The sequence below is a fragment of the Venturia canescens genome, chromosome 10 (genome assembly GCF_019457755.1).
Source record: "Venturia canescens isolate UGA chromosome 10, ASM1945775v1, whole genome shotgun sequence".
In the NCBI taxonomy this organism is placed as follows: Eukaryota; Metazoa; Arthropoda; class Insecta; order Hymenoptera; family Ichneumonidae; genus Venturia; species Venturia canescens.
Window position 1 is genome coordinate 787,539 of NC_057430.1, and position 17,092 is coordinate 804,630.

Sequence of the window (17,092 nt, forward strand, 5' to 3'; positions counted from 1 at the left end):
ATTTATCCAGTGTCCAGTCTTCGTCGCAAATCTCTCCATCATTAATCGAAACAAATACTCAGTGTTTTCCGCTCCAAACCATCCCGGCCACGTCAAGCCACTCCTTAGCCAATCAAGAAGGACCTGAGCGTGCTTGCGACACAGAGCGTGGAATATTATCAAAGGAGACCGTAACATTTGATGATGTCGTACGTATCATGGTGTCATACGACATGGGATGGAGCAAAAGGGGTGCTGGACGAAGCTATGACAGCTTGAATGGTTTCGGAGCGATCATTGGAGTTAAGACTGGCCTTATTCTTGACTATGCTACTTGTAATCGTAAATGCAAGAAATGCGATTTGGGACACGATTCACGGGACCATGATTGTCGGAAAAATTTTTGGGGATCCGCTAAATCTATGGAACCGCACGTCGCTAAAAATCTTGTTAACAGTAGCAAAATTTTGAAATCGCACAATATCGAGGTTGGGGTTTTGGTAGGTGATGACGACAGCTCTACGATAGCAGCTTGCCGAGCTACGAGCGAACACCCCATCGTAAAATTCTCGGACATAAATCACGCTTCCGGTGGTGTTACGAAAGAATTATACAAAATAAACAACAACCACAAATGCAAAGAATTAACAAAAGATGGAATCACATATCTACACCGTTGCTTTAAATATGCCATGACGACTAACAAAGGAGACAGTGTAGCTATGGCTCGAGATATCCAGTGCATACCCTACCACGCTTTCAACGACCATAGCAAATGCGGACCGTGGTGTGGATTTCATAGAGATCCTGAAAATTACGATCACACAATCATTCCAGGGGGTTTCCACGACGTACAATTATTCGAAGCTTTGAAAAATATTTTTGACCGATTGGCAGCTAACGCTCAGAAATTTTCCGCTGCTGCTTCCAGTAACGTAAATGAAAGTCTGAATGCGAGTATGGCCAGCAAAGCACCGAAGTCAAGGTGTTATAGCTTAACTGCTTCATCGGATTACCGTTTTGCCAGCGCAGTTGCACAAAAGAATGAAGGCCCCAAATTTATCGAAAAAGTTCTGAAGTCTTCATCTATGTCGCCCGGAAAACACTGTCAACGATATCTGAAAAAATTGGAAAAGACGCGAGACGAAACGCGTAGACGAATGCGTACACTGGAATTTAAAAAAAGACGACTTAATTTAAAGAAGATAAGAACAGCACTGCGCCACAGAACAGAAGATCGAGAAGGTTTAACATATGAAACAAATTGTACTCTCTTGGATGCACCTGGTGAAAACGTTGATAACAATATTTTACTCGAAGATGCCGTTTTCGAGATTGAAGGTGAACTACAATCCTCTATAGTTCTGCTCGATTTGGAAACTTCGGGTCTCCGTACGGACTGTGATATTCTGCAAATTGCAGCAAGATGTGATAAATACACTTTTTCAACATATGTCAAACCACGGCAGCCGATATCGGCAAGCGCAACTGCAGCTAATGGTCTCACTAGTTGTCAAGGAGAACTTATGTATCAAGGATTGATTGTTGATTCGATTTCTCTCAAGCAAGCAATGGTTAATTTACGACAATGGTTAGCATCACGCGTCCAGCCGTGCTATATTGCAACCCACAATCTTGCATTTGATGGGCCCAGGCTTTATAATGCAATTATGAAGTCCATGTTGAATGATGATTTTCAAAAAGTTGTCGGTGGTTTTGTCGACACGCTTACCGTGATTAGAAGACTCACAGGTAGAAAACGCAAGGGTGAATGCACCATCGCTGGTTTGGCAGAGTGGCAAAATATTTCAGCCATTGGGGCTCATAATGCAGAAAACGACGTGAACATTCTCGCAAGAATCCTACATTCCTTGAATATTACCAAAGAAAATCTTATCGAGAGTGCAAAGACGTGGGAAGAACAAACGCATATTTGGGCAAAAGATCGAGATGCCAAAGCTTACCTGACGGATTTGACTCCTTTAAAAAATGTTGTTGGCGAAGTTATTCGGAAAAAAATGGCCTACGCTTCAGTGACGATCAATTCCTTACTAAATGCATATCGTGAAGCAGGTCCAGATCGAATTGCTGAGCTTATGAGTAGCAAAATAAACCACCCATAAAAAAAACTTTAAAAAAAAATTTTTTTTAATTGTAAAAAAAATTATTTCATAAAAAAAAATACAGAACAATTCGAAAAAAATTTTACAAATCTTGAAAAAACATTATATTAAAGCAAAAACTAATCTGTATCTATTTTTCTAAGTGTCAAAAGAATCAAATAACAAGTAAAAAATAAAAAACCGAAAAATCGGTCTTGAAATCATTTTGGAAACCGATGCCTCATTCTTCTTATTAGATTCGGACAGCTAAATCAACTGGAAAAAATTTCATCTAATTTACGTGCGGCATTAAAATTTATTATATTAATTCGAGGCCAAGTATTTTCTAATGAATTGAAAAAAGTTACCACTTGAATTACGTGCAGCATTAAAATTTATGATATCAATCGGTGGACAAGTATTTTATTAGTAACTCCAAATTTTGACATTATTAAATTCTTCTAAGAAGCTTTTAAATCCAAAAAAATCACATGAAAGCTAGTCATTTCTTACTCTATGGTGGCAGAGACTTATAAGAAAATCGACTCTTCTCAGACTTTCAGGATCCTCTTGTATTATTCACAAAATTCGACGTCGATTGGATCGATACAAATTATGTTTAAATATGTGTTAAAAGTACTTGTCCGGCCCATCACTTTCCGTTTAAATTGTTTATCCAAATAAAAGTCAGGGCTTGTCTAGAACTGATGGATCACAAGTATTCATGCAGAGGGAATTGAGAGAATTATCTTCAAGTAATTTTTACTTAATTGCACTAATTTAATAAAAAACGGAAACAAATTATTCCGCAATATAGAAGAGATATTATTGTGCATCGATAAATGAAAAAAATTGTACATAATGTATATGTTCAAGCTTCCTAAATAACTCTGCAGTTTACATTCGATGACGGCAATTTTTACTTCCCACTTATTCTTCCAGCGAACGAGTTCCATTCGGAATAAGAACTAACCAATAATATTATTAAGAACATTAAATTAATAATGAATCGCATTTCAACAAACTTTTAACGAGATTCTGCCGTGCCATTTCGTTTTTTTATGATTGATTCTTTATTGAATGAATAGTGATGGGCCGGACAAGTACTTTTAACACATATTTAAACATAATTTGTATCGATCCAATCGACGTCGAATTTTGTGAATAATACAAGAGGATCCTGAAAGTCTGAGAAGAGTCGATTTTCTTATAAGTCTCTGCCACCATAGAGTAAGAAATGACTAGCTTTCATGTGATTTTTTTGGATTTAAAAGCTTCTTAGAAGAATTTAATAATGTCAAAATTTGGAGTTACTAATAAAATACTTGTCCACCGATTGATATCATAAATTTTAATGCTGCACGTAATTCAAGTGGTAACTTTTTTCAATTCATTAGAAAATACTTGGCCTCGAATTAATATAATAAATTTTAATGCCGCACGTAAATTAGATGAAATTTTTTTCAGTTGATTTAGCTGTCCGAATCTAATAAGAAGAATGAGGCATCGGTTTCCAAAATGATTTCAAGACCGATTTTTCGGTTTTTTATTTTTTACTTGTTATTTGATTCTTTTGACACTTAGAAAAATAGATGCAGATTAGTTTTTGCTTTAATATAATGTTTTTTCAAGATTTGTAAAATTTTTTTCGAATTGTTCTGTATTTTTTTTATGAAATAATTTTTTTTACAATTAAAAAAAATTTTTTTTTAAAGTTTTTTTTATGGGTGGAATTATCAGCAAACGAGGGACCATCAATGTACTTGTCCCAACCTTTTTTTTCCCTAGGGGAAGTTTATGGTTTGATATCACGTCTTTTTTCTCAAAAGATCCTTATTTATGTTCAGATGACTGTAAGATTTTAGTTTAAATTTCTATGAATTGTTTATAATTTTCGCCGTATAACGTTGGTTTTCACGAAAAAAGACCTATTTTTCGTCGAAATTGTACTGAAAATATTTCGATAGAGGTTTAGTCTTGGACTTTTGTGATTTTTCTCCTTGTCTTCTAATATGTTTCGTCCATTGGGAACTCAAGAGCATGGAGCAATGCGTGTTGCGGGCCGAGATATGATTTTCGGCTGATAACGTTAGGAAAAAGAAAGGAAAAGAGGAAAGATAGATCAAATTCAAGACACAACAAATCCAACAGAATTGGCCTTTTTTAAATGTTGCTTTTGCATTCTGAATCTAGACATTTTCGTGTCATTCAAAACGTGTCCCCGATGAAATATATTTCCAAAGTTTGCAAGTGGCCGCTGAGATCCAATTATCCAGTTTGATAGTTGCTGAAAAAAGGCACCCGGAAACATTTATTATGTCAGAACTCAAAGAAGCAAAAAAAACTGAGCGTACTTAATTCAACAGAGCAACCGAATTCAAAGACGTTTAAGGTATCTGCATTTGTTTTGGCGAAAAACAATTTCAGGAGAATTCATTAATGAATTTAAAAGTTTAAAAACTCAGAATAAAATAGAAAACGGAAAATTTAGGAATTTAGAGAAGCTGAAGACGTTTGTGATGAATTTTTGAGATTACATGTTACGGTTGGAGTAAAGAATTTAAATGGTTGGCACACATGCTGCGACACAAAAATATGAAAGTTTGGAGGTATTCGCTTCATACCGCAGTAATACAAACTTCAATAGTATTTAAAAAGAAATACTTTAAAACTTACTAAACCAAGTTCTATTACTCATTCTCATAATTAAAGATAGGGGGTGGTACATAACACACATATTTATGCACAGAAATTTCAGAGTTCGCAGGTATCTGCTGCGATTCAATGTATCTGCGCAATAAATTTTGAAGACAGCAATTTAAAATCTATCCATAAATGAGCAACTGAAGACTTCTGTGATAAGTGTTTACTTCATATATATGTTACAGTTAGTTTTAAAAAGTAAAATGCGTGACACAGTATATCAATTTTCGAATTCGCAGATTTTTGCTGTATTTCAATAATCCAAATCTATAGTATTATAGAGAAAAGTTGGTAAAAGTCATGATGTTATGTTGAAATTACATAGCGAACATTGTATTCAGAAATTCTGTATGTTCCCATGGATGTTAGCAGGCATTATATTTGATCGCATCCAAAACTGAGCAACTGTAGACTTAGCGTAATGAATCTTTTCACTAATAATTCCACATTTGTAGTTTGCAAAGTGAGAATACTCAATATTACCATAATTAAAGATAGCAGGTGATACTTAGCACATATATTTATCCACAGAAATTTTAAAGTTCGCAGCTATCTGCTGCAATTCAATGTATCTGCGCAATGAGTTTGGAAAACAGCAATTTCAAATCAAATTTCAAAGCATAAATGAGCAACTGAACACTTTTCTAATGAATTTTTCACTTCATATTTATGTTGCAGTGAGAGTCAAAAAGTAAAATGAATGGCAAAGTATATAAATTTTATAGTTTGCAGATTTTTGCTGTATTTCAATGATCCAAATCTATATAGTATTATAGTGAAAAGTTGTTCAAAGTCATGATGTTCCATTAAAATGACATAGCGCATATAAGATTTAGAAATTCTGTAGGTTTCCATGATGTTGGCAGGCATTATACTCAATCGCATCCAAAACTGAGCAACTGTAGACATATCGTAATGAATGTTTTCACCAATAATTCCACATTTGCAGTTTGCGGAGTAGGAATACTCAACATACACGTTATTTCATAAGTATTGTTGTCAAAATTTGTGTTTGTCTACCGCATTCCGAAGATTCAACTTTTCATACTATCAGCAAAAAAAACATCCAAAGACTTTTTGGAACAAATTTCAAAATTTATTACTCGACAGACCAGGTGGAAAAAGTATAACTACACTTATATCAACACCAGAAACTGTTTTGAGAATCAGATATACAAAATGTGCGATTGAAGATCATAGTCGGAAACCACTTGAATTACGTTACCACAATCAGCATGAAGAAATATTAGACAATCATAGGACACATATTAGGAAACCAATTAATAATATGTATCCATCCGCTGCAGACCGATGGAGTCAAAACAAGGATCGGATAGAGCAGAGCCAAACTCAACAGGAAGCAAAATATGGGAATATTCAAAAATAATGATGACACAAGAAATAAATTAGAAAACATTTATTCAATTGAAGTTTCTAACATCATATTAACAGTTCCGTGTGTTTTTGTTTTATTAATTATTTATCAACCATGTCATTTCAGATCAAAAAGAAAATTTGAGGTTATAGGTTGACGCACGTTTTTCCTCACAACTTTGAACTTTTAGAACTCTTTTCGATTAGCTGATTTGACTTAGAAAGTTTATATTATTTACCAACTATACGGACGTTCGTTACATTTGTCGCGCCTTCGTAACGTCAAACGCCGGCTGATTCGTTAACACACAACTATCAAAGCGAACTCGTATACATAATCTAATTACACACATGACATATAACCATGCTTTAACTGACGATATATTTACACTGGACAATATCCCTCGCACACTGGTTCAATTGAAGGAATTAATACTTATTTCCAATCGAACGAAATAATAAAATCTGCATCACCCAAAAACACACGGATCACAGACTACATTTACGCGGCCGCTTTTATACCGGTTTAATTCACTAAAAGACCGGTTTTCTTAATATTATGACACCACATCACTATTTTTACTAAAATAATAAATATTATGCACTCTACTAAACAACAAACATTTTTTAAAATTGAATTTAGACCGCACTTTATTATGTCGAAACTACGTTTGTTCATGATGCTATCAAAAACTGACAGATGGTTGTACATATATACGTTGACGAAGTCTGAGCGTGGTTACGTTCATGGAGTGTGACCGTGGATACGTTTATGGAGTTTAAACGTGGTCTGTCAGATGGAGTGAGCCAATCAGAATGCGTTGAGATACAACTCTACTACCACTAACTCACGTCAAAACGCGTATACGTATACGTCGAACTCGTAATGTGTCAGTAACTTTTGCATAATCTTGAGCCCGTGCAAAGTTTTTTCTCAACAATTACGCCACCGATCATGCTCATTTTGGGCGGAATCGAAAGAGAATTTATTAATTAATCTCCAGTTCAATTTTCAAAGTCTCAGATGACTTATGAGTTTCGTATTTGAACAATATGACATGCCAATTTTACCCCCACCACGGCGAATCGTTTTATTCAGAGAAAGTATACTCGGCGAGTGCCTCAGGCCAGCAGACGACAGAGCTGTCAATGTACTTGTCCCGAGACTCTACCGAGTCTCTTGATGGTAAACCAGCCATAACTAGTCACAAGCCCTCGATTGAGAAAATAAAAAAATGGGTAGAAAAAAGTTTACTGGTGGAAAGTCATGAATAAGAGTCGTGTCAATATGTATTTTTCTATTATTAAATGCTAATATTTCGCTACTCGACATTCAAAGAATATTAATTTTTAAATAATTAAGTCTTGTCCAAAAGTTTTGACAAAAGTTTATAAAACTTTAAGAATTTGGCAATCGTTAAATGAAATCCTACTCGTGTAACATTGTTATGGATCGTATTACATAATACGATTATAATACGATCATAATACATAAATATTAATTATTACATAATATTTATATGAAATGTTTTTTATTATATAATATTTATAAAAAATAAGATATAATAAATAAAGAAATTATATAACAATGTTATTAGGTAATTCTACCACAATAAATGATCGTGCTTTCATCACAAAAAACCATGTCTTTTCGTACGCTATGGTTGCCACCTAACAGCAGTAAACTACCTATCCACCCATAAAAAAAACTTTAAACAAAATTTTTTTTTAATTGTAAAAAAAATTAATTCATAAAAAAAAATACAGAACAATTCGAAAAAAATTTTACAAATCTTGAAAAAATGTTATATTAAAAAAAAAACTAATCTGCATCTATTTTTTAAAGTGTCAAAAGAATTAAATAACAAGTAAAAAATAATAAACCGAAAAATCGCCCTTGAAATCATTTTGGAAACCGATGCCTCATTCTTCTTATTTGATTCGAACAGCTAAATCAATTGAAAAAAATTCCATCTAATTTACGTGCAACATTAAAACAAGTATTGTATTAGTAACTCCAAATTTTGACATTATTGAATTGTTCTAAGAAGCTTTCAAATCCAAAAGAATCACATGCAAGCTAGTCATTTCTTACTCTATGGTGGCAGAGACTTATAAGAAAATCGATTCTTCTCAGACTTTCAGGATCCTCTGGTATTATTCACAAAATTCGACGTCGATTGGATCGATACAAATTATGTTTAAATATGTGTTAAAAGTACTTGTCCGGCCCATCTAATATTCATTCAATAAAGAATCAATCATAAAAAAACGAAATGGCACGGCAGAATCTCGTTAAAAGTTTGTTGAAATGCGATTCATTATTAATTTAATGTTCTTAATAATATTATAGGTTTGTTCTTATTCCGAATGGAACTCGTTCGCTGGAAGAATAAGTGGGAAGTAAAAATTGCCGTCATCGAATGTAAACTGCAGAGTTATTTTGGAAGCTTCAACATATACATTGAGTACAATTTTTTTCATTTATCGATGCACAATAATATCCCTTCTATATTGTGGAATAATTTGTTTCCGTTTTTTATTAAATTAGTGCAATTAAGTAAAAATGACTTGAAGATTATTCTCTCAATTCCCTCTGCATGAATACTTGTGATCCATCAGTTCTAGACAAGCCCTGACTTTTATTTGGATAAACAATTTAAACGGAAAGTGATGGGCCGGACAAGTACTTTTAACACATATTTAAACATAATTTGTATCGATCCAATCGACGTCGAATTTTGTGAATAATACCAGAGGATCCTGAAAGTCTGAGAAGAATCGATTTTCTTATAAGTCTCTGCCACCATAGAGTAAGAAATGACTAGCTTGCATGTGATTCTTTTGGATTTGAAAGCTTCGTAGAACAATTCAATAAAGGATATAAAAAAAACCATTTCAAACGCAATGAATAAAAAAATGAATCTGTTAAATCATGGTAATGCGTGAAAAACGTTTGGTTCAAAGGAACAAAACGTGGTCAAATAAATGCAAAAGTGACGAGTACATCGGATGAGGAGTGAAAAAAATTCAAAACATAATAGTATGTAAAAAAAATTACGAAACCAATTGTAAATAATTTCAACAAACCAATTAAGAAAAGCTTTTACAAATCATGAAAAAATATTATATTAAAAAAAAATACAAATTTGTAATTATATTGTAAAGGGAAAAAAAAAATTTAAATAGGACGTGAGAAATTTAATCTTACGGGAAGCACCCGGAACTTTAGAAAGTTCAAGTGAATCAAAAAAGTTACCATCTGAGTTATGTGCAGCACTACAATTTATGGCATCAATCGGAGGATAAGTATTTTATTAGTATATAATACATAATTTTTCACAATATGAAATTATTCTGAGAAACGTTCAAATCCAAAAAAAAATCGCATCGAAGGTAAAAGTCATTTGTTACTCTATGGTGGCAGAGACTTACTTAGAAGAAAATCGATTCTTCTCAGACTTTCAGGATCCCCTGGTATTCACAATATTCGACGTCGATTTCGTATCGGTACAAATTATGTTTAAATATGTGCTAAAAGTACTTGTCCGGCCCATCACTTTTCATTCAAATTGCTCATTCAAATAAAAATCAGGGCTCTTCTAGATCTGATGGATCACATCTATGCGTACAGAGGGAAACAGAAGGAATTTAAAAAATGACCTCCAAGAGATTTTAACTTAATTGCATTCATTATAAAAACATGCGAACAAATTTTTCTGTAATATCCAAGAGATATTATTGTGTATTTATGAAAAAGTATCCTTCGCACGATAAGCATTGTCCAGCCTCCAAATTAACTCCCCAGTTTATATTGAAATGACGGCAATTTTTACTACACATTTTATTCTTCAAACGAATTTTATTCGTTATAGCAACTAATCTATTCTATTACTGAAGATATTCAGCTGATAATAAATCGCAATTCAATAAATTTTCGAGCAGATTCGTCTGCACAATTTCATTTTTTTATGGTCACGTACACAACTGCACTTTGTTGAAATCAACATTAAAAAATGAGTGCGACACGGGCATTTCTTGAAATTCGATGAAAAGTGATTCCCTAGTGTATTACTATATACACTTTCTTAAAAAAAAATTTTCGATATATCAGAATGTAAAGCCTCTATCCGTTGCAATGGTTTTGTTTACTCGATGCCATGAATTGTTGCGAAGAGATAGTTGCCGCCGAGCATATGTGGAATGATATCCAAATTCAAGTGGGCGTGTAACGCCAGCGTTAATGCTAGTTCCATAAAAATAACGCAGAAATTAACGTCTAGTTTGATTTTTATTTGAATGAGCAATTTGAATGAAAAGTGATGGGCCGGACAAGTACTTTTAGCACATATTTAAACATAATTTGTACCGATACGAAATCGACGTCGAATATTGTGAATACCAGGGGATCCTGAAAGTCTGAGAAGAATCGATTTTCTTCTAAGTAAGTCTCTGCCACCATAGAGTAACAAATGACTTTTACCTTCGATGCGATTTTTTTTTGGATTTGAACGTTTCTCAGAATAATTTCATATTGTGAAAAATTATGTATTATATACTAATAAAATACTTATCCTCCGATTGATGCCATAAATTGTAGTGCTGCACATAACTCAGATGGTAACTTTTTTGATTCACTTGAACTTTCTAAAGTTCCGGGTGCTTCCCGTAAGATTAAATTTCTCACGTCCTATTTAAATTTTTTTTTTCCCTTTACAATATAATTACAGATTTGTATTTTTTTTTAATATAATATTTTTTCATGATTTGTAAAAGCTTTTCTTAATTGTTTTGTTGAAATTATTTACAATTGGTTTCGTAATTTTTTTTACATACTATTATGTTTTGAATTTTTTTCACTCCTCATCCGATGTACTCGTCACTTTTGCATTTATTTGACCACGTTTTGTTCCTTTGAACCAAACGTTTTTCACGCATTACCATGATTTAACAGATTCATTTTTTTATTCATTGCGTTTGAAATGGTTTTTTTTATATCCTTTATTGAATTGTTCTACGAAGCTTTCAAATCCAAAAGAATCACATGCAAGCTAGTCATTTCTTACTCTATGGTGGCAGAGACTTATAAGAAAATCGATTCTTCTCAGACTTTCAGGATCCTCTGGTATTATTCACAAAATTCGACGTCGATTGGATCGATACAAATTATGTTTAAATATGTGTTAAAAGTACTTGTCCGGCCCATCACTTTCCGTTTAAATTGTTTATCCAAATAAAAGTCAGGGCTTGTCTAGAACTGATGGATCACAAGTATTCATGCAGAGGGAATTGAGAGAATAATCTTCAAGTCATTTTTACTTAATTGCACTAATTTAATAAAAAACGGAAACAAATTATTCCACAATATAGAAGGGATATTATTGTGCATCGATAAATGAAAAAAATTGTACTCAATGTATATGTTGAAGCTTCCAAAATAACTCTGCAGTTTACATTCGATGACGGCAATTTTTACTTCCCACTTATTCTTCCAGCGAACGAGTTCCATTCGGAATAAGAACAAACCTATAATATTATTAAGAACATTAAATTAATAATGAATCGCATTTCAACAAACTTTTAACGAGATTCTGCCGTGCCATTTCGTTTTTTTATGATTGATTCTTTATTGAATGAATATTAGATGGGCCGGACAAGTACTTTTAACACATATTTAAACATAATTTGTATCGATCCAATCGACGTCGAATTTTGTGAATAATACCAGAGGATCCTGAAAGTCTGAGAAGAATCGATTTTCTTATAAGTCTCTGCCACCATAGAGTAAGAAATGACTAGCTTGCATGTGATTCTTTTGGATTTGAAAGCTTCTTAGAACAATTCAATAATGTCAAAATTTGGAGTTACTAATACAATACTTGTTTTAATGTTGCACGTAAATTAGATGGAATTTTTTTCAATTGATTTAGCTGTTCGAATCAAATAAGAAGAATGAGGCATCGGTTTCCAAAATGATTTCAAGGGCGATTTTTCGGTTTATTATTTTTTACTTGTTATTTAATTCTTTTGACACTTTAAAAAATAGATGCAGATTAGTTTTTTTTTTAATATAACATTTTTTCAAGATTTGTAAAATTTTTTTCGAATTGTTCTGTATTTTTTTTTATGAATTAATTTTTTTTACAATTAAAAAAAAATTTTGTTTAAAGTTTTTTTTATGGGTGGAATTATCAGCAAACGAGGGACCATCAATGTACTTGTCCCAACCTTTTTTTTCCCTAGGGGAAGTTTATGGTTTGATATCACGTCTTTTTTCTCAAAAGATCCTTATTTATGTTCAGATGACTATAAGATTTTAGTTTAAATTTCTATGAATTGTTTATAATTTTCGGCGTATAACGTTGGTTTTCACGAAAAAAGACCTATTTTTCGTCGAAATTGTACTGAAAATATTTCGATAGAGGTTTATTCTTGGACTTTGGTGATTTTTCTCCTTGTCTTCTAATATGTTTCGTCCATTGGGAACTCAAGAGCATGGAGCAATGCGTGTTACGGGCCGAGATATGATTTTCGGCTGATAACGTTAGGAAAAAGAAAGGAAAAGAGGAAAGATAGATCAAATTCTAGACACAACAAATCCAACAGAATTGGCCCTTTTTAAATGTTGCTTTTGCATTCTGAATCTAGACATTTTCGTATCATTCAAAACGTGTCTCCGATGAAATATATTTCCAAAGGTTGCAAGTGGCCGCTGAGATCCAATTATCTACAGTTTGATAGTTGCTGAAAAAAGGCACCCGGAAACATTTATTATGTTAGAACTCAAAAAAGCAAAAAAAACTGAGCGTACTTAATTCAACAGAGCAACGGAATTCAAAGACGTTTAAGGTATCTGCATTGGTTTTGGAGAAAAACAATTTCAGGAGAATTCACGAATGAATTTAAAAGTTTAAAAACTCAGAATAAAATAGAAAACGGAAAATTTAGGAATTTAGAGAAGCTGAAGACGTTTGTGATGAATTTTTGAGATTACATGTTACGGTTGGAGTAAAAAATTTAAATGATTGGCACACATGCTGCGACACAAAAATATGAAAGTTTGGAGGTATTCGCTTCATACCGCAGTAATACAAACTTCAATAGTATTTAAAAAGAAATACTTTAAAACTTACTAAACCAAGTTCTATTACTCATTCTCATAATCAAAGATAGGGGGTGATACTTAACACACATATTTATGCACAGAAATTTCAGAGTTCGCAGGTATCTGCTGCGATTCAATGTATCTGCACAATAAATTTTGAAGACAGCAATTTAAAATCTATCCATAAATGAGCAACTGAAGACTTCTGTGATGAGTGTTCACTTCATATATATGTTACAGTTAGTTTTAAAAAGTAAAATGAGTGGCACAGTATATCAATTTTATAATTCTCAGATTTTTGCTGTATTTCAATAATCCAAATCTATAGTATTATAGAGAAAAGTTGGCAAAAGTCATGATGTTACGTTGAAATGACATAGCGAACATTATATTCAGAAATTCTGTATGTTCCCATGGATGTTAGCAGGCATTATATTTGATCGCATTCAAAACTGAGCAACTGTAGACTTAGCGTAATGAATCTTTTCACTAATAATTCCACATTTGTAGTTTGCAAAGTGGGAATACTCAACATACATGTCATTTCATAAGTATTGTTGTCAAAATTTGTGTTTGCCTACTGCATTCCAAAGATTCGACTTTTCATATGATCAGCAAACAAAGCATCCAAAGACTTTTTGGAATAAGTTTCAAAATTTGTTACTCGACAGACCAGGTGGAAAAAGAATAACTACACTTATATCAAGACCAGAAACTGTTTTGAGAATCTGATGTACAAAATGTGAGATTGATGATCATAGCTGGAAACCTCTTGAATCACGTTACCACAATCAGCATGAAGAAATAGTAGAAAATCATAGGACACATATTAGGCAATTAATTAATGATATGTATCGATCCGCTGCAAACCGATGGAGTGAAAACAAGGATCGGAGAGGGCAGAGCCAAACTGAATATGAACCAAAATATGGGAAACATGAGAAATAAATTAGAAAACATTTATTCAATTAAAGTTTACAACATCATTCTAACAGTTCTGTGTGTTTTTGTTGTATTTATTCATATATATAATCTGACGCCTTCATATATATAACCTAGCCTACTGACGATATATTTACACTGGACAATATTTCTCGCACTCTGTTTTAATTGAAAGATTATTTTAGTTAACGCTTATTTCCAGTCGAACATAATCATGAAATCTTGAAGTTTTCGTTGACATATGCATCGCGCATTTTTTATATCCTTTTTCGCTTGGATACTGGTTTAGTGTATCACAAAATTTAACGAAATAAATAGTAATATGCACTTCGTTAGATGACGAAAATTATTTTTAGTTATCCCGCACGCACTTCGTAACATCATAACCCCAAACGTCAACATGACGTGAAACTTCGGCTGGTGACTTTCGAGCTCTCGGCATGTGACGTCAGTCCGCGACACCGCCGCGAAGTTAGACCGAGGGACATGAGGCCTTTGATGGTATTATATACAGACATGTCAAATTTCTAAATGTGTTAGTAACTTTTGCATAATCTTGAGCCTGTGCAAAGTTTTTTCTCAGCAATTACGCTACTGATCGTGTTGGTTTCGGGCTCATTCGAAAGAGATTTTGAAATTTAGTCTCCAAACTAATTTTCGCTTAACAAAACATCTCTTGAGCTCCGCAATTCTAGAAAATGACATGCCAGTTTTACCCCCACCGCCGCGAATCGTTTTATTCAGAGAAAAGATAGTCTCGGCGAGAGCCTCAGGCCAGCAGACGACAGGGCTGTCAATGTACTTGTCCCGAGACTCTACCGAGTCTCTTGATATCTATATAGTATGCTATGTAGAGTGCGCGGTGCAACGTTGCCACGTCTGTGTAATGAAACTCGATGATTCTTGAAACTATTGAGATTCTCAATTTTTTTCTCGAAAACGGTTCAGTAAATCATTTCCAAACTCGACACTGAGCTTCATAAATGTTTTTCCTATATGCTATAATTTTTTTAAAAATTTCTCTTTATTTTTTGTTCACTTTCCAAATGAATATAATGGATAAAATGTCAATCTACATAAGAACACATGTTGAAAGAAAAAGCTAATAACACTAAAATGCGTCAGTCAATCTTTTCCAAATTTTACACCAGCATTTGGAACACTGAAATGCAATTTGTGTATAAATATGAATTCGATCTCTCTATTTTAAAAAAAGTATAATGCATCCTTAAATTACTCCTCGGTATTTTCCAAAATTGTTCAGTATTACGCAACCTAGAATATATTGAATTCAAGTTCGACTCAAGTTGGCCCTTTGACAGTTGATCCAAATAACTAGCTGCCGTATACTTCACTTTGGGGTTAGTTATATTCAGTTTGTGAAATATTCCAGCATTAAGCTGACGTTTGTAGTTATCGTTTAAAGCATAAAAGAGATATTGAACGTCTAACCGATATTGACGATGCTTAGACATGAACCGAGATTTCCAATACTCGAAATGAATCAGATGTACAGGTCTCTTTTGATTTTGTCCGTTTGTCCCATAAGGATGTAAATGAGGAAAACATTGGCAATCCAAATCAGGAAGACGTTTGTCCAATGGAAGTTCGTTGACTTTAAGCATTTGATAGAGATCTGTTGCGGTTTCATTAATCCTTTTTTCGTGTATTGGACAAATAGTATAGGGAAGATAAAAACTGTCTGATGCTGACTTTTGAGTCAACATAGCTGTTTTCTGTTCATTTTGTTTCAAATTAGTACTTAATTTTTGCTTATTGTCTGAATCAGTATTAATTTTTTGCTTATCATTTGGAATAAAACAATTAACTGTACATTCATCTTCTTCAAACTCAACATCACAGATATCTTTCGATAATAAGTCGTTAGCGGATATTGGTAATTTTATTTTTGAATAGAAAGGATTGTTTTCTTTCAGCCATCGCCATGCTTTCAATACTTTGTTTTTATCTACCAATCGTTCCCATACTACTTTAGATTTAGTGGGAACACCACATATATTGTAACGTAACGCTCTTGCCGACCCGGCCTGAACGCCGCCACGCGTCGGTTCGAGCTACCTTAATTTCAAAAGGAGCAGGTATGAACGAGACGAGAGACAAGGATTGTGTTGATAAGATAACAAAATGAATTTATTAAACAATACTATTATGTTTTTACAAAATGATACGCGTTTTTAATTTTAATCTTTGTCTGTCCGCGTTGTTTAACCAAGTCAGGCGAGAGAAGACTCGAAAGACCCGGAAAAACGGAGCGTTTTACTGTATGAAATTCCATTGAATTTTCAAATTTGTTGTTGTTTTTGTTTATACAATAAAGAACGCTTTATGGTTTATCGTGCCCCTGCTTATTCTACTGCCTCTCCTTTCCGCTTGCATGAGATTTTTCAGACAAAAAAAACAAACAAAAAATAATGAAATTCGCAACACTACTAATTGACAACCGATGTCCTGTAATCCTAACCGCTTGACCCTGAATTCTTACGCTTCCTATCAATTCAAGAGTGTTGTACGCTTTTGTTTTTACAATTTTTTTCAATTTGTGATCGCTTGGATGCTATACAAACTCTAGTCTTACCGCTGCCTCTTGAATCAACGCTTTTATCTGCTTGTTATTTGTTATAATCGATTATAATTTGATTAGATGATTTATCTTGACTTTGGAGTCGTACAATGGTTCAAATGGGGTGCGGATTATTGATTTATTTAATTCTAATGCTAATTAATTCGTTCGACCCAATCAAATCGGATAAATTATGAAACAATTTTGAATTTAATAATAATTAATCATAAAATCATTTATTTACCGCCTCTATTCTCAATAAACCCAAAAATGCTAGGTGGAAAGTTTGTGCTTGACCACGGGCCT

The 17,092-nt window shown here is 33.3% G+C and overlaps 1 protein-coding gene across 1 annotated transcript; it reads left to right on the forward strand.

The window, feature by feature from the left end:
- Positions 1 to 212: 212 nt before the first annotated feature.
- LOC122417431 (uncharacterized) lies at positions 213 to 2,102 on the forward strand. The gene has a single exon (XM_043430935.1). The coding sequence runs from the start codon at positions 213 to 215 to the stop codon at positions 2,100 to 2,102; it is 1,890 nt and encodes a 629-aa protein (XP_043286870.1).
- The last annotated feature ends 14,990 nt before the right edge of the window (positions 2,103 to 17,092 follow it).